The 26,897-nt window shown below is 37.2% G+C and overlaps 1 protein-coding gene across 1 annotated transcript in view; it reads left to right on the top strand.

The window, feature by feature from the left end:
* The window catches only part of LOC150096574 (uncharacterized), a 109,781-nt gene extending 83,569 nt beyond the window's left edge, over nt 1–26,212 (top strand). The window contains exons 4-5 of the mRNA XM_090408643.1: nt 10,633–10,828; nt 26,020–26,212. Coding sequence (XP_090264769.1) covers nt 10,633–10,828; nt 26,020–26,212 — 389 coding nt within the window. The remainder of the gene's footprint in view (nt 1–10,632; nt 10,829–26,019) is intronic.
* The last annotated feature ends 685 nt before the right edge of the window (nt 26,213–26,897 follow it).

Here is a 26,897-nt window from a genome sequence, read left to right as displayed (position 1 = left end):
ACTCAGTATCTCCTATAATGCAAAACACATCTCCTTGCGGATATGTCTAATGTTATGCATTAAAGGAAGGGCCACTACCCAGACTAGTTTCGACCTTTATTGAGGTCTCTTCAGTGGGAGCCAGGCCCTAGTGGAAATACCAAGCAGAAGCATTAGCAGGTCATCTCTACCTATAGGAGTTGCCAAATGGTGTGCCACCCTTTTTTAATAAATTACTCTGGATTTAGAGAAAGATGTTGAAAGTTTATTTTTTCACTTGGTTAGAGTATAATAAAATTAGTTTAATCCTTTATCCAAGTGTGAGCAAACAAAGTTTGCGCCTGAAGTATCTTCAGGACTAGGGTAAAGTGATACAACACCAGTGGCCCTTCCTTTAATGCATAACATTAGACATATCCGCAAGGAGATGTGTTTTGCATTATAGGAGATACTGAGTTAGGAGTGTTGGTAGCTTTCTCCACCTTTGCAACGAGTTGCCCTGGTGTTGTATCACTTTACCCTAGTCCTGAAGATACTTCAGGCGCAAACTTTGTTTGCTCACACTTGGATAAAGGATTAAACTAATTTTATTATACTCTAACCAAGTGAAAAAATAAACTTTCAACATCTTTCTCTAAATCCAGAGTAATTTATTAAAAAAGGGTGGCACACCATTTGGCAACTCCTATAGGTAGAGATGACCTGCTAATGCTTCTGCTTGGTATTTCCACTAGGGCCTGGCTCCCACTGAAGAGACCTCAATAAAGGTCGAAACTAGTCTGGGTAGTGGCCCTTCCTTTAATGCATAACATTAGACATATCCGCAAGGAGATGTGTTTTGCATTATAGGAGATACTGAGTTAGGAGTGTTGGTAGCTTTCTCCACCTTTGCAACGAGTTGCCCTGGTGTTGTATCACTTTACCCTAGTCCTGAAGATACTTCAGGCGCAAACTTTGTTTGCTCACACTTGGATAAAGGATTAAACTAATTTTATTGTGGAAAGGATACAAAGACGGATGACAAAGATGGTTTCAGGACTGTACAAGGATAGTTATGAGGATCGGCTGAGAGAATGTGGACTGCAGAGTTTGGTGGATAGAAGAAGGAGAGGTGATATGATTGAGACTTTTAAACTGTTGAGAGGTGGTTACAGGATTGACACTGGGGAGTTCTTTCGCTTGGTTGATCAGCGGGAAGGAGTCAGTTTTAATGCTAGAGGGATAGGACTGGTACGAGGTCTGGAGGTACAGGAGGAGAGTGTGTTTCAGATACTGAGTACTCTGGATGTCAGTAAAGCTGTGGGACTGGATGGTATTTCGCCACGAGTTTTGAGAGAATGTGCTAGGGAATTGACAGTACCTTTAACGTGGCTTTTCAATGAAAGTCTGGCTTTGGCAAAGGTGCCCAGGGAATGGAAGGAAGGTAAGAAAGTGCCATTGCATAAGGGTGGTAACAGACTGGAAGTGTCTAATTATAGGCCAGTCTGTGTGTCATCAGTAGTTGTTAAGATCTTGGAGAAAGTAGTGAGGGATCGTGTACAGCATTGGGCAGATGAGGGTAATGTTATCTGTGAGAATCAACATGGATTTGTGAAAGGACGCTCTTGTTTTAGCAATATGCTAGCCTTTTATAATAAAGTTACAAGAACATTAGATGAGGGAAAGGCATATACTGCAATTTTCTTAGACTTGGCGAAGGCATTTGACAGGGTGCCACATGATATGCTGATATTTAAGTTGCAGCACATGGGTCTGGATGTCAGATTGGTCAACTGGATTCAGGATTGGCTGTCTGATAGGTATCAGAGAGTTGTGTATGGTGGAGCAGTTTCCAGGAGGCAGAGGGTTACAAGTGGGGTCACACAGGGCTCAGTACTAGGACCTATATTGTTTAACCTTTATATCAATGACATAGCCAGTGAATTGCAGGGGGATATTCAGTTGTTTGCAGATGATGCGAAGCTGGGAAGGATTATTAGTAATAGTGCAGATGTGGTAGCCCTGCAAGAGGATTTAAATAAGCTAGATAGATGGGCAAATGAATGGGGGTGTCAGTTTAATACAGCAAAATGTAAGGTCTTGAGGTTTGGGAAACATCGATGGGATGCTGCATACTCTATGGGAGGAGTTATACTGGAGGAAGTAGGGGAGACAAGAGATCTGGGGTTGATGATTGATAGAAACCTGAAGTTTAGGGGACATATTGCAAAGGTGGTGAAGGTAACACAGAGGATTGCTGCTATTATGAGAAGGACACTGACCTGCAGAGATAAGAAGGTTATCATTCCGTTGTATAAGTCTCTGATCAGACCACACTTGGACTATTGTTCTCAGATTTGGTCCCCAGGATTTGAAGGGGATAAATTAACTGTGGAAAGGATACAAAGACGGATGACAAAGATGGTTTCAGGACTGTACAAGGATAGTTATGAGGATCGGCTGAGAGAATGTGGACTGCAGAGTTTGGTGGATAGAAGAAGGAGAGGTGATATGATTGAGACTTTTAAACTGTTGAGAGGTGGTTACAGGGTTGACACTGGGGAGTTCTTTCGCTTGGTTGATCAGCGGGAAGGAGTGATGACAAGAGGCCATCCCTGGAAGTTACGAAAGGAAACTGTGAGCAAGAGGGTAAGGAGTGGTTTCTTTGTGTGGAGGGTGGTTGAGCCGTGGAATGCATTGCCTGATGGAGTGGTGGGAGCGAGAACGGTCAGTGAGTTTAAAGAGTGGTATGATGGACTTTGTGTTTCTCAGGGGGGGGACCTCCCCTCAGTGAGTCTTGACAGACTTTATGTCTTAGGAAGGACCTCCCTCGATGAGTCTTTTGACTCCTTGGAGGGCTGAATAATAATAATAATAGCGATATATGATATACGGTGATAAAGTGCTCATTCAATAATTCCACTATATCCTTTACAGCTGTTAGTCTGGAAAAATTTCCTTCAGTTAACCTTGGCCTGACCAGCCAATCTCCTCTAATACTGCACCTTTGCTTTCTTTACCATGCTCGTCACCTTTCTGGCCTGCACCTTATACACTTCATGGATCTCATCACCACCAAGTGTCTTGTACCTCCTCCATAACATTTTCTTTTCCAGCACAGCTTGCTTGCTTGATTTCGCTGTTCATCCATTTCACTCCTACTCAATTTACTCACTTAATCCTCAGTATGCAGTCAGATACTGCCTTATGAGTTTCCATGCCTTGTCAACATCTTTTCTGCTCAGCTCATCTACCCAATGTATTGATGCTAACTGACTACAGAGCTTCCTATAATCTACTGCTTTATACTTGCACATGTATCCATTTTTGGCAGTGACCTTTTCTTGTTTCATCACTTACCAAACAAGTTCCTTGTGATCACTCTCACCAACTAGTGGCAGTGTCAACACTTCATTAACAACTACATCTTGTGAAGTTATCACCAAATCCAAAACATTAAAGCCTCTAGTTGCTTTAATCATGTGCTTCTTAAGATACTTATCTCTCAGAAATTTCACAAACTCGCTCTCCTTGTTTCCATACACTGTCTCCTCCGTCCAGTCTATATTCCTGTAATTAAAGTCTCCCATCAGGATCACCTTCTTTTTACATGCCCAACTAATTTGCCTAAACATTTCATAATCAGTATTCTCTGCATTCCCTGATTATAACAGCATCCTATCAGATATACTAACCTGTTTATTTCAACTTCGCACCACAGATTCAAAAATCTGTGCATGCCCCATCAACTTCTGCACTTTGCAGACACAATTCTTCTGTAATCATTAATAGCACCCCCCCCTCCTCTTTTCCTTTCAGAAAATTATATATCCTTCTAATTCTATTCCCAACATCACATTCTCCTCAGACAACCAAGTTTCACTTATTCCAATTACTTTTGGGCATATCGTCTCAATCAATGCCAGAAACTCAGCTCTCTTGTTTTGAATACTCCTTACATTTGTGTATTAACATAGTAATCGCTGTGTGTTTGAGGCCATCCTACAGCACCAACATTTTCTATTCTAGCCGCTACACTACACTACACTACACTCCTCTCCTCTCTTGACCACTCCCGCTTCCCAATCCTGACTGTGATTTCCATTCTTACCTATCTCATCCTTGCCTTTATGCATTCCATCACCTTGTGCTGCTGCAACCACATCTTCAATTTCATATCCATCTTCCTCCTGCTGTACAATCGTGTGATATCCTATTTCACAGGTAGACTCTGATCATTTGCTACATTAACTTCTTGACTCTGTGCTTTCTCAGAAAACAATAATCTTTCTAAATGCCTAACACCAAACCCATCAAAATGTAATCCATCAGCTTTATACCATTTGAACTTACCTTCAAATTCACTCCACAGATTTACAAATTGAACCCTCTTTGCCGCATAGAACTCAGCCATCTTACTATTCATTATCTCTGCTCTCCTTCTCAGTTCACTGTTGTTATATCTGGGCAGCATGCCTACGACTTTCCCAACAACACTATTCTTCTTTATCTTCTGCAACATCTTCCTCAAGTCTCTATCAACATTCTTTTTCTCCACAACTAAGTCATTTGTGCCCACAACTGCCATTTTTTCACTCCTGCTATTTCCTTTTCTGCAATGCATCAGTTATTTGCTTTATTGTTCCACCAGGATAGCATGTTTTGTGCACTTTATTAGTAATCACACCTCTAATGATCGAGTCCCCCATACACTGATATACAACTATCTTTTGATTCTTTCTTTATAGCATTGAATTCCTCATTCTCCTTATCACCAGCCAATCTTTCCTTTAGCTGTTTAATATCCTCTTCCAGATGTTTTATTTCACTTTTCATTTTCATTAACTCCTGTTGAAGCTCTTCTACTATGGTCCCAATGTTTGCTCCCATTTCTAATTGCTCTAATCTATTTCACCTTTCACAGCTCAAAATCTGGTGTCTACAAGATCAACTGTAGTTTGTGCTACATAGAACAGGCAGGCAGGTTAGAAGAGGTATGCCAGTCTGAACACATCAAGGACATAGAGAACAAAAGGAAACACAAATCAGGACTGGCAGCACGTACAGCTGAAACTGAACATTAAGTATTTTGGCAACAAACCAAAAAATGCTCCACATAGATTACAGATTTTTCTCAAGAGCATTCAAGAAGTCAGCTAAGATAGGTAAGCAACTTCAATAATGCAACAAAAAACAAGGGATGATTTTACATCGTCTTGTCTTCTCTAGTTAAACATGATGCACACATGGTTATTAGTAGTTTGCACAACACCATGAACCAGCAAACAATATCATAACAAATGTATCTTTTTACTGTTTTCAAATATTTCATTATGTACTTTACCTGCTATTTTTTAGTTTATTCACTTATTTTTCCTGATGATCTGAAACACAATAATTATGAAACTAGTTGAGTAGTCAGTAAATTATTTCTATCTCAACTGGTTCTTTCATGTGGAAGAAATATCCACCAGCAGAGCCGGCGCTAGGGTCTTTGTCGCCCGCATGCAATGTCTATCTAAATGCCCCTGTAACGATCTGGGCATGTGTGGTTCTTTTACGATAATAAAAATTTTAATTATTTGAAATTTCTTAAATAAATTTTGACAAAACAGCCACATGTTGGTTCGCTAAATGTAACGAACCGGGGGTGTTGACTAGGCAGGATAATCGTTAAAAACCCGAATATTCAAAAAATTCTCAAAAGTTAAAGCAAATTTTGATAAAGCCACTTCACTTTAATCGTTGAATATAATGATACAGGGATTATAGCCTTCTAACTGATCCGAATCGCTAACAAAATTAAAATGAATTTTAATTTAAGTTAAAATTTATTTGAACTAAAGTTTAAAATATTCTTGCATTTTACAAGTTACTAAATTCTTAGTAACTTGTAAAAAATTTTTAATAATTTTTAAAAGTGGAACTATCTTTTAGGAAAATAAAAAAAATTCAAGATAGATGAGAAAATAAGAAAAGAATTCAGGAATAATTAGAACATTTAATATAAGTATTCAAAAAATAACATCCTTACAGAATAACAGAAAATAAATTAAATTACATAAATATACTTGAAATTTTTTTTAATTAAAATTTTAGGGTTTTTGATTTCATATTCACAAAATTAGAAATAATGGTCTTAACGTCTAATTCCGCACATATATCATTTTTAATAGCTATTAATGCCAAACTAACAAGCCTTTTTTTGTGACATACTTGTTCTTAAGTAGGTTTTAATCAATTTCAACTTGGAAAAGGAACAGTCACCGCTCGCTACACTAACAGGTAAGGTTAATAGTATTCTTAAAGCAATTGAAAAGTTAGGGAAAGATAAATTATTGGACACCATAAAATTAAGAATATCGAAAGGGTTTTGAATATTTAAATTATCCTTCCGAAAAATATCCCAGAAAGCACATAACTCGTCATATAGTTGTATTGCATTTACATCTTTATTGCCACCGTCCTTCAAGAGAATCTCTAAATCATCACAATTTTTTCGTAAATCTTTGTTATTAATTTGTAGTGATCTATACAAGAAATTGAAATTATCATATGTTTTTAGTTGTTCAAACCGTTCTATTAACGTTGCAACGTCTAGAAGTGTATAAAACACATTCACTCAAAATTTATTTTCTGGCGATTGTGGCGTTTTGTCATGATGCTCGTAGTCAAATTGTCGGACTTCCGTACCAGTTTTAAATTCTTGTTCTCCGTCCACCTCTTCACTCAGTTCTTTTGCCATTTTAAAACTTCTTTAAAATTTGTACCTAATCGATACTCTTGTAAGAATATTTTTAAGTTTTCGATAGATTTTAAAGCAAGTGTAATGTTCATATTTTTGTCTTGAAGCATTTTACTCACAGGGTTTATTCTGTTAAGTAAATCATGCACAGTTATAAAAGAGCAAATAAATTTGTAGTCCTTTATTTCAGCACATAATGTGTGTGCTTCATGCTAAGTTTCTTTATTAAAATTTTCATTATTTAAAATTTCAAAAAGTGCATCATAAATTTCTCCTAACTGATATCGTAGAGGGCAGATTGCATTAATTTTACTTTCCTATCGCGTTTCTGATTTCTGTTTCAATGTTAATTTTTTTATGAACTTTAAAAGGTTGCCCAATGGTTGTAAGAGAAGGAAAAGAAATTTTATATTTCTTGAATAATTGCAAAGAAACTAATTGTATCTGCATTCACTTTGGCTGCATTGTTAATGATTAAATTTAGAGTATGAGCAGCACATGGCACGTAAAAAGCTTGAGGATTTTTGTTTAAAAGCAAATTTTGGAGCCCATATTTTTTCCCTTTCATATTTGCCCCATTGTCATACCCTTGACCTCACATGTCTTCAATGGGAATGTTCCATTTTCCAGTTGTTCCATTATTGTTGCACATAAACCACATCCTTTGGAATCTGATATATCAGGGAAAACCTAAAAAGTTTTCCCTGATCTTGACAATTCCATTGTCACAGGAAACAAAGTGAATAATAATAATGATAATGGTCATTTGTTCTGTATTACTTTACATCAAGTGTGCAGTCTAAAATTATGAAATAATATTTAGATTTTCGAATTGATAATAAAATTGTATCCCTGATTGCGTTACTCAAAGTTTCCAATATTTCATTTTGACTGTCTTTACTCAAATAGTGTACTCTATTGTTTCGTTGTAGGGTCCTTTCAACATGATTTTCCATAACGGGATCAAACTTCGCAAACAATTCGACTAATTTTACAAAATTGCCGTTATTCCTTTCATATAATTTATCAGATGATCCGTGAAAAGTTAAATTTTGGCTACCGAGGAATTTTATAATTTCAATCAAGTGTTCGAAAACACTCGTCCAATGTTTCTTTTCCATTGAGTCTGGCAATCAATAGTAGTTTTGTTTTTTAAATTTTTATCAACTTCCTTCCATTTTAAGAAATTTTTCATGTGAGTTAAACTAGTCTCATGTCTATACAAAGTTGTACTTACATTTCTCCAATCATTATAACCTTCTACAAGACTACTTGATTCGGAGGTGTGATAGGTTTGCAACAAAAGCAAAAAAACAGAATTTAAAGTTTTGGAATAAATGAGCCATGTTCTTGGCATGAGTTCACTGTTTTTCATTTTTCTATTATAATACGTGTCGCCAAATTTATGACCATATGTATTTCTGGGATATATTATATTTTTCTTTTGAAAAATCAGGGAAAAAATCAGGTCCCATTTCAATTAAAACAACTTGTAATTGTTCATCAATATTTCCCCATTCACCCGGATCTTCTAAATTTACAGAGACTAACAATGTGTTAGGTTCTTGGTCAACTACAACTAAATATTCTAACTGTTTTTCACTTAAATCATGCATCTTGTTATCTTGCTGAGTAGTTGCAGTAGTACTTTCATGCAAACTGGATGATGGGCACGGTTCTTCAACTCTGTTTTCTGATGTATCGAGTTGGTTACAATCTGCATTAGAATATTTTAATATTTTAACAAATTTATTAAGAGTCCCAGTTTGTTTCTTAACATCTGCTTCTTTCGCAGCATGACGCTTACGATTTTGTGCACTGGATAACTTTTTTTTAAATTTTTGATTCCATTTCTATTTTATACCCACAAGAAATTATTACACAACACGACACAGAGACGAAATAATAGTCTGCACTGCGCTACTAGTAGCCTACTGAGATGCGTACCATGTGACTGGTTAACTAGCAACAAATGTTTTGTACGAAAATTCGTTTCTGCGCATAAAAACTGTTCACCATTTTTCTTTAGATAGACTGCAGCAGACACAACATTCTGTAGACAAGCATTTAGCCTGCTATCGCTGTAAAATTGTAAACAGCTGGCTGATCAAAGAGCAGGCAATATACAATTTTTTTTCAATTTTTATTTGGTGTACCCGGCCTTATTTATTTTAATATGGATCATTCTAAGAATTTTTTGTTTTCATGATAAAAATTTTGTTTCTTAAAAATGAACTTATGAATGGTACCCCAGTGGCGGCGCCTCCTTCGTAGCAGCGCCCACATGCTCTGCATGCCCGCTTCTGCCAGCCCTGCCCACCAGTAACACATTTCTAGTATGTCCTCGCTCCACAAGCCTATGCCGTGATCATGTTATTATTCTCTTGCACATTGTTGCTGTAAATTGCGCATTTAATGGAACATATATTTTTTCATAAACCTTCATAGTGTACATGGTCATGTTGTTTTGCTGGATCACTTTTTTATGAAAAAAAAATTTCAAGAATAAAAATTTACAAATTTCATTTGTTGCTACTCATCAGTCAGAGATCATTGAAAGAATGATTTATCCTTTTATAGTAAATATATGAAATTAAAAACATGCCAATTTTAAGTTTTTTTTTTCCTCACGTGCAATGAAAAAGAAGTATCTCTTAAAATTCTAAATAATAATTCCTCTAATATAATAAGTCAATCATGAAACCACCTTTGCAAACTTAACAAATATTTGCTAAATTTTGGTTTTGTGAGTGACCTATAATGCTAGATTTTTATTATTATTATTGTTATTATTATCATCATTATTATTATTATTGCATGGGCACTTCCATGGAGTTCTATGATTCATCATGGGTGACCCAAACTATCACATAATATCTATCATACCTCTTCTTGAAAATATTAATGGACAGACACTCACAACTGACTTAGACAACCCATTCCATTCATTCACCACCCTCCAAGCAAAAAATCTACTCCTCATGCTCTTGCTAACCGCACTCTTATCCAACTTCCAGGGATGACCTCTTGTTCTGCCTCCACTAGCCAAGTACTGAAACATTTCCCCTACATTAATCTTACAAAATCCTTAAAGTAACTTAAATGTTTCTGTCATATTCCCCCTGTTTTTGTCTATTAACCAACTTTTGCAATCCTCATAGGGAGTATTCTACAGACTACTCACCATCTTGGTCACTTGCCTCTGGATCCTCTCCACCACTCCCTCATCCCCAAGAAACCCAAGTGACCAGACCTGAGCATAATAATCCAGATGTAGTCATATCCAGGCTTTATAAAGAGAAATGATAACTACCTTATCTCTGCTTGTTAGCATATTCTTCAATAACCAAGTAACCCTGTGAGCTTCCCTGTCTGCTTTAGCAGTACACCATCTAAACTTCAGCTCTCTATCTACTACTATCCCCAGATCCCTGGCTTCATCAATTTCCCGGGATACAGTTCCCTCAGTGTAGCTTGTAATCTTTGTATCCCAGAATGCATAACTTTACACTTCTTGACATTCAATTCATATCCATTATGTTTTGCCCAACTGTCAGCCTATTTAAATCATCCTGAAAGCGCTCTACATCATGATTAAATATTACCCTATCCAACTTTGTGTCATCAGCAAACGACTAAATATTTCCCTTTAGATTATTTCCTGTATCATTTATGCAAAAATTAAACAGTAATTATACAAGCACAGAGCCCTAATTTTAATAACAAACTGGAGATGAAACTATACATATACATCTTTCAGGTATAATTTTTAAAACTGAATTCAGTATTTTGTTAAAATGAATTGTTTCCTTTCTCTTATCAAAATATGAAATAAAGAAATCTGAATTAAATTATACTCATATGAGAATTTTTTTTTCAATTTCATAGCTTATTTTGATGTGTAGCATCACCTTGTTTTATTTTTCTAGGTTTATGGCAATATTCGCGACATCCAAATTATTTTGGAGAAATTTTGTTATGGTGGGGAATCTTCATAATTTCTATAGCTATATTGAGAGGAGCAGAATGGGTTGCAATTCTGAGTCCTTTATTCACAACAGCCATAATTTTATTTTTGAGTGGAATTCCTCTTTTAGAAAAGGGCTCAGATGAGCGTTATCGGGAGTAAGTATAAAACATTTTATTACCATTCATGAGCTAAAATAAAGACCAAGAAAGATTTTGTATTTTCCATTTTGTTATATTTTAATAGAAGATGACCTTCTTGAATATCAAGAGAACTAAAGTTAAAACTGGTTTGAACACAATCTTGTATACTGCTAGTTTAGTGTTTTCACTAATTTCTTTCTTATTCCATTATAACTTATTCAGTTGGCTTCCCACAACACTAACTTTGCTTATTCTGTTGTCTATCTCCATATTTAATTTGTCACATTCACTAAAGTCCGTGCACAAATATTTATAGGTTCTCAATTAAGATTGCAGTAGATATTTGCCTTGCATTAATAATTTGTGTTTTTGTAATGCTGATTTTTATGACATATTTGGTACTGCAGTTATTTATACTACAATAATTCATTTTAATTTTCTGAAAATATGTACTGAATTTATTTAGAAATATAACATTATATAGTTTCTTCCACATTAACCTTTTTGCGTAAACCAAAAAAAAAGCTGAAATGAATATCTCTGATTATGATAGCAGGTATAATGATGCTTTCCTTCATAATGTGATCCATGTAGATGAAGAACGAGAGAGAGTGAGAAGATAATACGCATCTTTGTCTTATGCCTGATTTTATTCAGTCCTCTTCCTTTATTTCTCTTTTTTCTCACTGCTAACTCACAACTTATATATACACTATTTATTGCTCTCTTAATGTCCAGTTTTTTATTATCTTCAATTTGCATATTCAATTAACAAAGTTCACATTCAAAGAGTAATGTGAAACAGCATGATGAAATTTTTGACTGGCAAATGAGTCCAATTTGAACTTTATCCAAGGGATTAGGAATCGACTAGAAATTGTTATAAAATGTAAGATGTCCCAAAAAGTGCTGTTTTCTGGAGTTGAGATAGTGTTACATCTGGGAGGCTCAACATTTCCAAATGTTTCATAAATGATCTTGGCATTGCTCCTAGTGCTCCTATAATAAACTCTTTGACTGGCAAATGAGTTAAATTCGGAGCTTGGGCATTGACCAAATATCGTTGTAAAATGTGAGATGTCTCTAAAAGCGCTGTTTTCTTGAGTTGAGATGGTGATGGGAGGCTCAGACTTCATAAGTGTTCTTGGTATTGCTCCTAGCACTCCTATGACAGTTGGAACTGTTGTTGCTTCCTTAGTCCTAAGTCAGTGAATTTCAGTCTCCAGATCTCTATACTTGGTCAGTTTTTCATGCACTTTTTCTTCTGCTCGACTATCTCTTGTCACAGTTTATTGCCACACAACAAATTACAAACGTTGTTCAACTACAGTGACTGGCATAGTATCTTTAAGATGTGTATCTATCTGAATTTTAAAGTCCCATAATATCTTGGTTTTCATTGTCAAAAGTTTTTTTCAACTGTATAGTCTCAAGGGATTTTGTAAGTTGAGAAACTTTATTTCCTACACAAGCAGGAAAGAATTATTATTAGTGTTCATTACTATTAACACCAGGTTTCCATGGAGTCAAAAGACTGATTGTAGGAGGCACATACTGTTACACACAAAGCCTATCATACTGTGCTTTAAACTCATTCAATGTATCATCAGATTCACCACATTGTCAGGCAATTCAATCCACTCACCTATCACTCTCCATGCAAAGAACCTGCTCCTTATGTTCTTGCTCACACCCTCCTTATACAGTTTCCAAGGATGTCCCCTTGTTCTCCTTTCTCTCATTCAATGAAAAATGTCTTCTGCATTAACCTGGAAATATTCCTTTACCGACTTAAACTTCTCCCCTTTCTTCCTCCTATTCACAAGGCTATGCCAATTGCACTCCCTCAATCTGCCTTCATATCCCACATTCCAGAGACCAGTTATCACCTTAGTCAATCTTCTCTAGACCATTTCCAATATCCTCATCACCATGAAAACCAGGTGACCAAATCTATGCATAAATAATCCATATGAGTGATCAAAGCTTTATTCAATGGAACTATAGTTTCTTTATTTCTGCACATTAAAGTCCTCTGTATCATTGCCATAATCTTAAGTGATAACTTCACAACTTGTGCAATGTGACCTCTGAACTTCAGATCCTCATTCACTACTACCACTCTAAGGTCTTTTGTCTTCTCAACCTCCTACAATTTTTTTACACCCAGTGTATACTTTGCATTCCATTGTTGTCTATCAAATTTCAGAACTTTGCACTTTGCAACATTGAACTGACAGTTTCATACAGTTGATCGTGCATGTAATCTATTGAAGCCCTCCTGTAATTCTACATATCTGCTTGATTCTTTATCACTCTCCCCAGTTTTGCAAATTGTATATCACCAGTTAAATTCATGTTGAGAGTCCTTGTAGCATATTTCTCATCAAGATCCCAGACTGCAGTTCTCAACGTGTCAGCTTCCCCGGACACGGTAGTATGATTCTGATCATACTACCACGTCCGGGGTAGTATGATCAGCATTGTAGGTAGTATGATCTGAAAATTGCTGGCTAATGGGTGTGCCAGAGCCCCATTAGCCAGCAATTTTCAGGGTTCTCTGCAGGCCTTCACAGCAACCATATTGGCTCAGGACCCTCGAAGTCCCCACTGTGCATCACTCTACAGGTCAATCCCCTACTTCTTGTCACTTCTGCTTGCACTTGAGCAAATGTCTTGAACGTGGGGTTGGACTTCTGCAAGGCAGTTAAACTCATCTCAGTATCATTAGTGTACAATTAAATAACAGTGGTCCCAAAACAGACCCTTGCACACTAGTGACTTTCCTCTTCTGGGATGCTGCACCCCTATACACAACTTGCTAATACCTATCTGAGAGTCAGTTGCCTATCCAACTCACTAATCTATCACCCAATTCCATTTGCTCCAGTTTAGTTACCAACTTGTGGTGTAGCAAATTGGTAAAACACAACTTCCATTTAACAAACCCATGCTGACAAGCACAGAGAATACTACTGTTATCAACCCACTTTTGTATCTTAGCTCTCATCAACCTCTCCAATATATTAACTACCACTCCAAATATACAGATTGACCTATAATTTGCAGTCTTAGCCTTTAATCACCACCTTTATGAATTGGAACAATTTTGCCTTCCTTTCACTCTTTTGGAAACTATGTTACAAGAATCTTATTATTGTAACAAACTCAGGCGACTGTTTGGAGAAGTGCCAATGAAGGACAAACTGCAGGAGAAGTATGCTAGTAGTGCATGGGAAATGGTGAAGGGGGTGTTTGAAGGAAGGGATAGTAGAGTACATACCTAGAGTCAGGAGGATAAATAAAGTAAGAATTAAGTGGATGAGTAACATCATTAACCACGAGTTGCTAAAAAAGAAGCTTGTGGAAGACATTTAAAGAGAAAGGTGATCAGCATTCTCATGAGCAGTGTAAAGCACAGGCCAGAAGGGTGATCGGTAATGAAGGGGGAGAAAAAAAGAGTACAAAATGCTGTGTTTGACTGAGTGAGCCAAAGATAATGTAAAGCATTTCTTTTAGTATGTGGAAGAATGACTATGATAGAATAAATTTGATGAATGCTGATGGTAGGAAGGTGACTGATGCAGATGAAGTAGTTGAATTACTGAAAGATCACTTTGCAAAAGTGTGTTATCCAGGTGGAGATATTGCAGTAACAGATATGACTAAGGGCTGATATTGAAACAGAGGTAGATGAAGCAGAAGTGTACATGTTATTATAGAACCTTGATATGAATATAGATAGGGGATTAAATGGGTTATCAGCTCACATGCAAAAATGTGCTGGAGTATTGGCAGCACCTTTGACCAAATTGTTTGAGTCTCAGCTCTGGGAGAGTCCCAAGGGAATGGAAAGAGGGTATATAATTCCATTACATAAAAGAGGCTCCAAGACAGAAGTAGCAATTATCAACTGGTCAGCATCTCAGGAGTGGTGGTCAAGATAGTGAAGAAATTGGTTAAAGGCAAGATTCAGAAATGGATGGATAGAAATCAGATACTTTATGCTGGGCAGCATAGTTTTGTAAAGGTTAGGTCATGCCTCAGTAATTTATTCACTTTTTATAATAACGTAACAGCTGAGTTGAATAAGGGAAATGGTTACACGATGATATCGCTAGATTTTGCAAAAGAATTTGACAGGGTGCTGCACAGAACTTTGTTATATAAACTGGAGCAAATGGGCTTGGATTTGAAACTAGTGAGGTGAGATGGTCAATGGATAGACATCAGAAAGTAGTTTATGGGGAGTTTAGGCATGTGACTAGCAATGTGCCACCAGGCTCTGTACTTGGGGCCACTGTCATTTAACTTGTACATTAATGATATAAGAAATGACCTGAGGAAATATTCAGTTATTTGCTGAAGATGTAAAACTAGTTAGAGCAATGAGGTAAATATGAATGATCAATGAAGATCTTTGCAGGATGACTTGTATAGAATAAACAGTATGGGCAAAGAAAACGGCTCTCAGTTTAATGTAGCAAAGTGTAAGGTTATGCATTTTGGGATGAAAAGATTATCAACTCTACTGCATTGATGGAACTGAAGTGTAAAAAATTACAGAAGGTATAGATTTGGGGATGGTAGTGGACTCTGGATTAAAGTTCAGAGGCCATATTGCAAAAGTCATTAAAATAATTCATAGGATTTCCTGGTTATTGAAGAACACACTAACAATAGAGAATAAGGAACTCATCATTGCCTTGATATGGACCCCATCTTGACTATTGCACACCAATCTGGTCACTGGGTTCCTTGGAGCCTATAGAAGAGGTGGATGACCAAGATGATGGCAGGTCCATGGGATGCTTCTTATGATGATAAATTGAAGATTTGTGGGTTACAAAAGTTGATAGATAGGAGGGAAAGGAAGGAGAATGTGATGGAGATATTTGTCGAATGTTTTTTCACTTTGTTATACAATAAATTAAGGATACCAAGAAATTATATTCTTGGTTTCATCCTTTATCCAAGTGTAAGCAAGCAAAGTTACTTCATTGCCAAACTTTGTTTCCTTATACTTGGATAAAGAATGAAACCAAGAATATAATGTCTTTGCATCTTTATGATGGTGGCATATAAGTTAATTAAGGGTCATTATAGGATTGACACAGATGAAAATTTTCAGTACATGACTAGTATGGTGAGAACTAGGGGTTCATCCCCGGAAGTTAAGAAAGAGTTTAGTTAGCAAGGACATGAGGACTACATTTTTTTCTTGGAAGGTGGTGAATGAGTAGAATGGGTTGCCAGAGTCAGTCATGAGTGCTGTGTTGGCAAATGAGTTCAAAGCAAAGTATGACAAGTATTGTGCAAATTATATTCTTGGTTTCATCCTTTATCCAAGTGTAAGCAAGCAAAGTTTGTATGTGAAATAGCTTCATGATTTCGTGACACCGTTTGACTACTTGTATATGGAAATATGACGTCTGCATTACTTCAACCTTGGTATCACTTCTGGGTCTGGCTCCCACCGATGAGACCTCAATAAAGGTCGAAACCGATCTGGGTAGTGACCCTTCCCATAATGCATAACATTGTACATGTCCGTAAGGATATGTGCTTACATTATGGGATATTAAGAGAGTACTCGTATAGGTGATGCCAGCGAATAATCAACGTTAAATTTGTGCTCCCGCATTTTATCGTAACTGCAAGTGTTTTTGTACAAAATGAGCAGCAAACGGAAAAGTAACAGAAGGTACTAAGCAGCTGACTACTACAGTACAACTCGTAAGTACCCATAGTCCATTAAATCTGCTATATTTAACAACTAAAAAACAGCCACGTGAAAGCACTATGCCTACCATCCAAAATAAAGATGGCGGCAACAAAAGCCAATAACAGAAGACTACCTTGAGTCCCATCAGCGTAGCGTCGCCGATCAGCAACAAACCGAATGACATTAAGAAGTGCCGCAGCTGTGAAACAGAAGTCAAAGAAGGGGGAAAGGTATATTGTGCGATTTCTGCTGCAACTGGATACATATTTCTTGCCTGAAAATAAATGAATCGGTGCACAAGCTTTTCACCTATCTAAACCAGCCCTACTTCTGTACGATGTGCCTCCCTTCCGTAAAACAGATACTAAACCTAGGCAAAAGAGTCACAAACCTCGACCAGCAGCTTAATATCATGATCGATACCTTCTCCTCCAAAATCAGAAAGTTGGAAACTGAGCTCTAAACGCTCAACAATCAGTGCCTGACCGCAAGTGCACCCATGCTTGCTAACGAACTTCGTGAACTAATCACATCATCGATACATGATTCGCTCGAGGCCGAAAATAGGAAACTCAACGCTGTTATCCTGAACTTTCCGAAGAAAACGATAAATCCCTAAAAGAAGACATCGGTAAACTTGCAGGAGAATGCAATTTCGATCCCAGAAACATCATCACATGGCATCGTATCGGACCCATAAACAAAAGAAAGGACAGAACGAACTATCCACATCTCGTGAAAGTGACCTGCGACTCACCAATAAACACAACCAAATTTATAACAGCGATAAACAATAAGCTAAAGGACACTTGCCCCCAGTCACTGATACGTGCTCAACCTGATTTAACCTTTTCCCAGAGAGAACTAAGATGCCAACTCCGAAAACAACTAGAAGAAAAACGCCAAAATGGAGACAACAGTTGGTTAATAGACCACAAATAATCCAAACTAGAACAAAAACCAAGTGATGCCAGTAGCCACTAAGAACACCAGCATGCAGGCACTGCATAGGAAACGTGCAGGACCCTTGGGGTCAAATCCATGCTTTACAGAACCTTGCATATCCACTTCACCAACATCCATGGCCTCAACTCTAACCTCAACACCATCCACTACCACCTGCAGTCCACCAAACCCCACCTACTCTTTTTAACCAAAACTCAAATCTCACCTCCCCTATTCATCTTAACCTTCCTAACTATACACTATTTAACTCCTTTCGACTCAAGGGTGGCATCTGTGCATATATCCGCTCTGACATACCCTGCCAGAGAACAACTAGCTTGGAATCGCCCGACTTCGACCTTCTGTGGCTGAAGTTATCCCTCCCCCACTCAGATCAAATTCATCTGCTGTCTCTATTGCTCTCCTAACACCACCAATCACTCAGAGCTCTTTCATTTCCTCTCCTTAAAAGTTGATTTTCTCCAGTCCCACTCCCCAAACAGCAAAATCATCCTCCTGGGTGATTTCAATGTCCATAACACCAATTGGCTTTCTTCTTCCAGTCATACAGTTCCTGCAGGCAGAGATGCTGAAACATTTGAAGTCACTAAGGACCTCACGCAAATTGTTCAAAAACCGACCAGAATAACAGATAACCCAAACCACTCCCCAAATACCCTAGATCTCTTCCTTATTAATGACCCCTCCAAATATGCAGTAAATGTAGTAAGCTCCCTGGGTAATTCTGACCTCAACTTAGTGCTTATCTCCTCCCCCATGCAACAACGCCTACACAGTTACTCCCACACAAGAGTAATTGGCGTTATAATAATGCCAAATGGGACAACCTCTGAGACTACTATGCTTCATTCCCATGGTTAGACTATTGTTTCCAGTTTTCCAGTTCAGACATATGCACCTAACGCATCACCAAAGTGATCCTCGCTGGCATGAAAGCATATATTCCCCACACTACTCAGACCAGCCTTCCCCTAACTAAACCTTGGTTCTCCAAAAAATGTGCCAAGGCAGTACAAATGAAAAATCAGGCATACCACAACTGGCTCAAATCAAGAATCCCATCCTCATTCAATGCCTACACTCAAGCCCGAAACAAATGCAAGAAAACTATCAATACTTTCAAAACAGATTTTGAACGGGCAGGAAGCTTGCAGCCTGTCCAAACAGAAGCCGTGCCTTTTGGTCCCTTGCCAAGGTAGTTGGCCATAACTTTAGCCCTACACTATTCCCACCTCTATCATACCCAGATGGCTCATTTGCAACATCACCCATAGAAAATGATAACCTCCTGGCATTTTGCCTCCAATGAACACATAACTGACAATGGCAAATGCCCTCCAGTCATTCCAACTTCCCAACATACAATGCCCCTATATCCTTTTGCCAAAAAGACATCACAAACCTGCTGTCTAAATTAGACACAAAAAAGTCTCCTGACCCAGACGAAATTCCTCCAATTATTCTGAAGGTCTGTGCATATGAACTAACTCCTATCCTATGTCTCCTGTACACACTCTCTTACTCCACTGGTATATCCCAAAACCTGGAAACTGGCCTAAATTCAAACCATTCCTAAAAAGGGTGACAAATCACCGTCATCTAACTACCGCCCTATCTCACTCACTTCAGTCCTATCTAAAGTAATGCAGAAAATTATCAACTCTCAAATCCTAACCTACCTTGAAGGTACCCGGCTATTAAGCGACCACCAGTATGGATTCCTCCAAAACGTTCAACAGGAGATCTACTCTCATACATCACCCATCACTGGACAAGCGCTATGGAGAAATTCTGCGAATCCCAAGTAGTTGCACTCAATATCTTTAAAGCCTTTGACCGAGTCTGGCACAAAGGCTTACTAAGCAAACTCTCATTATTTGGACTGCTTCAGGACTTCTGCAGATGGATTGCCAGCTTCCTGTCTGGACACACACTATGTGTGATGGTAGACGGCTCCCTATCCTCTCACCATCCAACTAATGCCACGGTCCCTCAAGGCTCAGCTCTCTCACCAACCCTCTTCCTTCTATATATCAATGACCTACTTCAGTTGACCTCTAACCCAATACACAGTTGTGCAGATGACAGCACACTACAATCCTCCCTTTCATTTGACAAACCCTACCCTACACAACTCACTTCAACCCACAGAACATCAATCACCACTGCCCTTAATTCCGATCTCCAAGCCATCCTCCGACGAAGGCTCAGACAACCTTGTCAACTTCAATGCTAGTAAAACCCAGTTCTGTCTTATTTCTCACAAAAAAGAACCATTATCCCCCAGCATTGTTTTCAATAACACTCAAATTCACAGAGAAAACGAAATTCTCTTATATTACCTTCATGTCAAGGTAATTCTCTTCTCGGAATTACCTTGACATCAAGCCTCTCCTGACATAAACAAATCACAACCATTGCATCCTCAGCTTCCAAAAAACTAGGTTTTATCTTTCGCTCAAGACACTACTTCACCTTTAAACAGCTGTTAACACTATACAAGTCACAAATCTGCCCAGCTCTCGAATGCTGCTCTGACATCTGGAGTGGGGCTCCAAAAAGCTCCCTCAAAATGCTTGACTCAATACAGAGGAGAGCAATTAGACTAATAAATGGCCCATCCCTCACTAACTCGCTCCCTCCACTTTCACATAGACACGTGGTCTCTGCAATCTGTATATTCTATAAATACTTTCATGGGAAAGGTTCATCTGAAACAGCATCAATAATTCCCCCACCCTGTACCAAGCCCATTGGAACACATACAGCTGCCACCCAACACCCTTTTACAGTACACCTCGAAACCCACAGAACAAGTTTCTTCTCCTCCTCATTCATTCCTGCTACTGCAGTACTGTGGAACAGTCTTCCCCCTGACGTATTTCCCAAGGAATACAATATACAGGCTTTCAAATCAAATGTAAACAAGTTTCTCCTTTCACATCCCATCACTCATATATACGGTACTAACGTACTATAGGTTGACCAGCCAACCTCCTGTACATGGGCCCAACATAAAAAAAAAAAAAAAAAAAAAAAAAAAAAAAAAAAAAAAAAAATGAAGATTAATGTTTGTTTTCAGAATGTTAGTGGACCTCCCATGATGAATTTGTGGATGATTGAAGTGTCCATAATAATAATAATACTCATTATCATACTTGTTATTATAATTATTATTATAATTATCAGAAACCATGTACTACTCTCCACTCAAAAAAAAAAAACATACTCTCATCCCCTTGCTGATATTCTCCTTATACAGCTTCCAGAGAGGGCCTCTTGTTTCTCCCACCCCCCATTTCCAGTCATTCTGTGAAAAATCTGATCCAAATTCATTTGGTAATAACTATGTCTCGATAATGTCCCTCCTTTCTTTCTATCTACTAGACTTTGCAGTTTGCATTCCCTCAATCTGTCTTCATCTTCAACATTGCAGACAAAAACTTCCTTAATTAGTTGTCTCTGAACCCCTTCCAACATATCTCTTCATCTTTATTGAAAACCAGGTGACCAAATCTATGCAAATTATCCATATTCAGTCTGATCAAGCCTTATAGAGCAAAATTATACTCTTCATCCCACTGCGGCATTTCCCAAATTTTAAAACCTTGCACTTCTACATTGAACCGGAAGTCCCACTCATTTGTCCATTTACCTAGTCAATTCAAGTTCACTTGCAAGGGTGAACTTTCAAGTTCACTTGACAACACAATGCTGTTAATTCCCTAGAACAGTCCTTAATACATCTATGATATACCTTCAAGGCATCATTTGTATGCCTTTCAGTATATGATATCTCCAACAGCCTTCTGTAACTATGTCTCAAAAGCAGCTATCCTTTTGTTATCTGACTTCTTTAGGTTCCAAGTCTCACATCCATAAGTTGCTGTTGGAAAAATAATTGCATCCAAAATCCTCAACTTTGTTTCCAAGGAGATAGATCCATTCTTCCAGATTTTAGACAAGTCTCTTGCTTTTTTTATTTTATTTTTATTTAATTTTATTGTTTTTTTTATTAGCCAGACCAATCTCTCATCTCATCTTTGTTTTCCCTCTTTTACTTTGCAGTGTCGAGGGTTAGTTAATCGTCAGACTCATAACCGTTCACAGGATAAGGTGGTCAGCCCTACGCCCTGGTGTATCCTATGTCTGTAATTTTGAGTTCTCAAGGCCTTTTGGCCTGCTTTGTGGGATGAAAAACTCCAGGATAAGCTGGGAAAAAAAACCCTACTGTCCATGCCCAAGACCAGCTAACTTAGCTATGGCTGAGAAAGATCCTTCAGCTCCTCATGTCACCGACAGGAATCGAACCTAGAACACTCCTTCCCCAGGCATATGGTTGCGAAGCGCACAGCCACTAGGCTAACCATGTGGACAGCCAGACCAATTTGCTTCTCATTTTCCCTACACATTACCAGGTCTGTAGTAGCAACACCTAACTAGATATTTCATTCTGTTCATCTTTTACCTCACACCATACTGCTTCAATATCACTGCCATGATTTACTCCTGTCATTTCCATCTTAGATGAAGATAACTCCTCTGCTACCATCAGCAGACCTTCTCTCTTTCTTCCCTGTCTGTCTCCATGAAAAATATCATATAACAGTTTATCCCATATAACTGTTGAATTTTGAACACCCTTTTTCTTTGGCTCTTTGTTGTACACTTATTCAAGAAAACTTTAATGCAGATGTTACTATATTTCCATGATTTCTCAAGAATTTTTTTTTAAATGAAGGTCTGATGCTAGTAACCCTCATTTGCCAAATTTTTCTTCCCAAAGTTACTCTTCCACAATTTTTCTTGGCCTCTTCTCAAGCATACCAGTATAAATCTTATCTGAACACTCAGTAGGAAATACTTCTATAATTCTCACATTCAGTTTTATTTTATTTTATTTTTTGTATTGGCAGGTAGGTACTATTAATTATTCATTGCAGCCACTGTAAAACTTTTGTACCTCCATATTTTAGCATTTCATGTTAAATATTGTCTATTTCAATATTCTTCATTTTCACATTTCAGGTAGAAACCTGAATGTTTTTTTCTGCCTAAGTAGTAATATGTATTCCTGATTGCATTCTTCTTCTTCTTCTGCAGCTTCTCCCACTTAAGTGGGGTCACTGTTGATAATGAGTCTCCTCCACACCTTCCTGTCTTGGGCTGTCACCACATCCAAGTTCTTCATCCTCAAGTCCTCTTCTACCAGCTCCCTCCATCTCTTCTTTGGCCACCCACGCTTCCACCTTCCTTGCACATCCATCTGCATGACCCTTCTTCCCACATATTCGTCCTCCCTCCTCATCGCATGACCAAACCATCTCAACCTTGCCTCCTGTATTTTCACTCCTATGTTCATAACTTTCACTGTTCCCCTGACATAGTCATTTCTCATTCATGTTGAATATTTTCTACCACTGTACTGTCACTACTTATCTCATGTAATAAAATAATAATAATAATATTATTATTATTTTACACCTCCAGGGAGTTCAAGACTCATCAAAATAATATTTTATGTGACTCCTACCCACAAAAGGCTATAAACGTGTTGTACATTAATACCATTGGTGGACTAGGGATTTTTTCATCTATTTTTATTTTTATTTATTTTTTTTTTTTTGTATTTTTATTTATTTTTAAATTATACCAGTATCCAAAATATTCTCACCTTCAGTTTTTATGTTGCCCTTATTAGGTCTGATTCTTTTTTATAATTGTCAGCAATATCAGAAATATCATAAAATAAGTAAATAAATATTATTTATTTCTTATATATTCTTTTGTTGTGAATTAAATCTGTTATAAAAAACTTAACATCTTAACATTCCTCCATTTCTGAACTCTTGTTCTTGGTTATTTCTATAACTAAGAATGACAATAAATCATGTTTAATTGTACCTCAGATAATTTATATTCTATTTAAATCAAAAGTTGATTCCCTCCTTCTCGTCCACTAACAAAATATAGTTCTGCATACTTTATAGTTTTCTTATTTTGAAGTAGCTTACTTTTTAAGTAGAATACTAACTGCAACCTCCCCACTAAGGCATTAAAAGTATGCAATATGATAGTTCCTCAGAAAAAATTACTTTTCTTCTCTGGGCTTTAATTCTTTGTCTTCTGAAAACATTTTAGAAGTACCTATCAATACTTGAGATAGAAGAAGCTGTTGGAAACCTGAAATGTTAAAGGCAACTGGTAGATGATATTTGGTCAGATTTGCTCAAATATGGAGGTATAAATATTTTACATTGTCTATACTACATAATTCAGAAGCATGGTCAAAAGGTCAAATTGTGATTGAGTAGAGTTGTCATAATATCCATCTTCAAAGGGAAATAAGACTGTTTATGAGAATTACAAGGGAATTTCACTAGTGAATGTTCTAGGTAAGATTTATCTAAGCATACTTGAGAAGAAGCCAAGAAAAATCATGGAAGAGGAAAAAGTTTATACTTGGGATTTTAACAGAAATTCCAAGTTTATATATTTTCTTGGCTTCTTCTCAAGTATGCTCTTTATTACTCAAATCAGAACAGTGTTATAACTTTTGTAATCTATGCATATCTAAGAATTGCACATTTCAAACTTACATTTGTGTATAAACATAACAAATACTGTGTGTTTGAGGCCATTCTACCAGCACCAACATTCTTTATTCTAGCTGTTATACCATACCTCTCTCTTCAGTCTTAACACTCACGTTTCCCTGATCCTGAGTATGATTTCCATTCCCACTTGTCTCATCCTCACCTTTATGCATTCCATCATCTTCCTGTCATATCTGTATTCCTCCTGCCATACAATCTATTTATTTGTGCTATCCTGCTTCACAGGTAGACTCTGATCATTTGCTAAATTAACTTATTTACTCTGTGCCTTCTCAGAAAACAATAGACTTTCTAAATGCCCAACATCAAAACCCATTCAAATGTAATCCATCAGCTTTTGCCTCATACAACTGAGCCATGCTCTCCTCAATTCACTGTTGTTATATGTGGGCAACATGCCTAAGACTTTCCCAACAACACTATTCTGCATTACCTGTTGCAACAATTTCCTCAAGTCTCTATCAACATTCTTTTTCTTCACAACTAAGTCATTTGTGCCCACAACTGTCACTAATTTTGATGCCCGGTATTTCCTTTTCTGCAATGCATCAGTTATTTGCTTCATTGTTCCACCAGGAAAGCATGTTTTGTGTACTTTATTAGTACATTGCTTGATGGGTTTTTCATATGGTTAGTTTGGTGGTTAAGCTGTTTTCAATGGTGTAACTTATCTTTTTGTTGAAAATTATGATTTTCATGCAGTTTTGTGGAAATATATATTGGTATTCTTATATTATGAAAAAAAATTTATGGCTAGGTTTGAGTCAACACAAGACCATTGTTATCATGCAAGAAGAAGGAATCTATGAATGTATTCTTTGAACAGCTGAGGTTATAGTCTTTGGGAGTGAGGAAAGCAGCTCCAAAGAACAGAGGTAGATGCAATAAAAGAGAAGGCAGAGAATTTATTTTGGTGAGTGTGGAACTGAACTGTAAATGAGTGTTGATAAGCAGCTGCTATTGTTTTTACTGTTTTGGAGGAAGTGAAAGTATGGTGGTGGCCGGTTCAGCAGAGTATCGTCCATGAAACTTTCTTTAAAACAGGTCAAGTAGAAACTGAAAGTCTCTGAGAGAGAGAGAGAGAGAGATCGGAGTGATTCTGTGAGAAAGATCATCAGTTAACTAGAATTTCCCTCCCCTTCTTGATAGTATCAAGTAATCTTAGATAGGATTTAGGTGCATCACCCCCAATACATCAAAATGGTTGAATCCATATTGCTGGTCAGTAATTAGTTGGTGTACCTTTAAGTGTTGCAGAAGTTAGCCAGTGATGACTTTCTTCATAGTTCAGAGAACAGAAGTGAGAATGGAATAGCAGTATGAACAGATCGGTGATTTATGTAGTTAGCAACACTGTACCAGTGAGAAGCAGCACTTTGAGTGGGAAAGTATACACTGAATTTTTTGGCAGCCTCAGACGCTATGGCTGAGATGTATTTATTCCAGGGAAGGCTGAAGATGTAGGTCAACTTTTTTTGAGGATATTACCTGCATGTGAGAAGAGAGAGAGGAGGGAATGGAAACTGGAGCCCTTGCTCTGGAAAAAAAACCTGGCTGAATGCCACTTTAGACCTTCAATAAGCAAGGTGGTGGTGGTGGTATTTTTCTGGGTGATGGAGACATCTAACACCTAGAGATCTAGTTGGCATTTCCTCCAACCAGGGAAGGTATACCTCAGTGGTGGCAATACTTGCTGGAGAAAATAAGCTGTGCCTAAGGAAGATGGGAATGATTTGGCTACGAGAGGCTATGTATCGCATATCAACAGCCCTTGAATGGTCTGCTATAAATTTAATATATATTCAATTGAGTTATTTTCCTAAGCAAATTTAATATATATATATATATATTTTTTTTTTTTTAAATAACTTGGAACTCTTATTCATTTTTTTCTTTAGCCATGAAGACTACAGAAAATATAAAAGCTCAACTAGTCCACTCATACCCCTTCCGCTCAATGTTTATAATAACTTTCCAAGTTTCTTTAAATGTCTTCTGTGCTTTGAATTTCCTTTTTATAATTATATCAATCATGAGACAATTGTACCTACAACTGAACAGGCTGAAGCTTCTTCCACTGCACGTGCATAACTTAATTTCAAGACTCCTAGAGCATCTCTTCTGGTGTTCAGAACTATATATAGTTTACTAGTAGGATGAAGACAAACCAATATTTTTAGGAATGAATTCAGTTTAATTTTTTTTTCTTGATATTTCTGCCAGCAATTCTTTTTAAATTTGAATTCTACTCTCCTCCTCTTTAAAAAATTATAGAGGCATTACAGAATAGTGCATTTTCTGTACATTTCCACACTAAATATGGAGTGTATCAACTCGTTCCCTTGAAAGAGATGATACACTCTTGATACTGAGAGAAAAGAATTCAGTTATTAATATTATTTTACAATTGCCATCATATAACAATAAGCACCATCATAGTTCAGATCCCTTTGCTCAAGTAGATAACATTTTTTCCTCTCTCTATCAGTGTATTCTAAATGTTATGAAAAGTCAAGTTGTCACAACAAGCATTATATTTGTTCTTGCATATAAGAATATTTGCATATAAGAACTTGCATTTAAATATCCAAGACATTTTAAAGTGACTGTTTATGTTGTTTATTGTTTAGAATGTACTTTTATCCCTGCTTATCACATATGCATTAACAAGAAATGTATAGCCAATCACAGAAGACAATCTCTTGTAGTTAAATAATTATTTTAGCAAGCTGTCTGTTATAGCTATCTCCCACAACATATATCTGAGTCCATTATT

The sequence above is a fragment of the Typopeltis vanoorti genome, chromosome 18, assembly GCF_054136105.1.
Source record: "Typopeltis vanoorti isolate ZY-2024b chromosome 18, IOZ_Tvanoo_1.0, whole genome shotgun sequence".
Classification (NCBI taxonomy): domain Eukaryota; kingdom Metazoa; phylum Arthropoda; class Arachnida; order Uropygi; family Thelyphonidae; genus Typopeltis; species Typopeltis vanoorti.
Note: the sequence above shows the minus strand (reverse complement) of the source record. Positions and strands in the feature narration are given on the sequence as shown.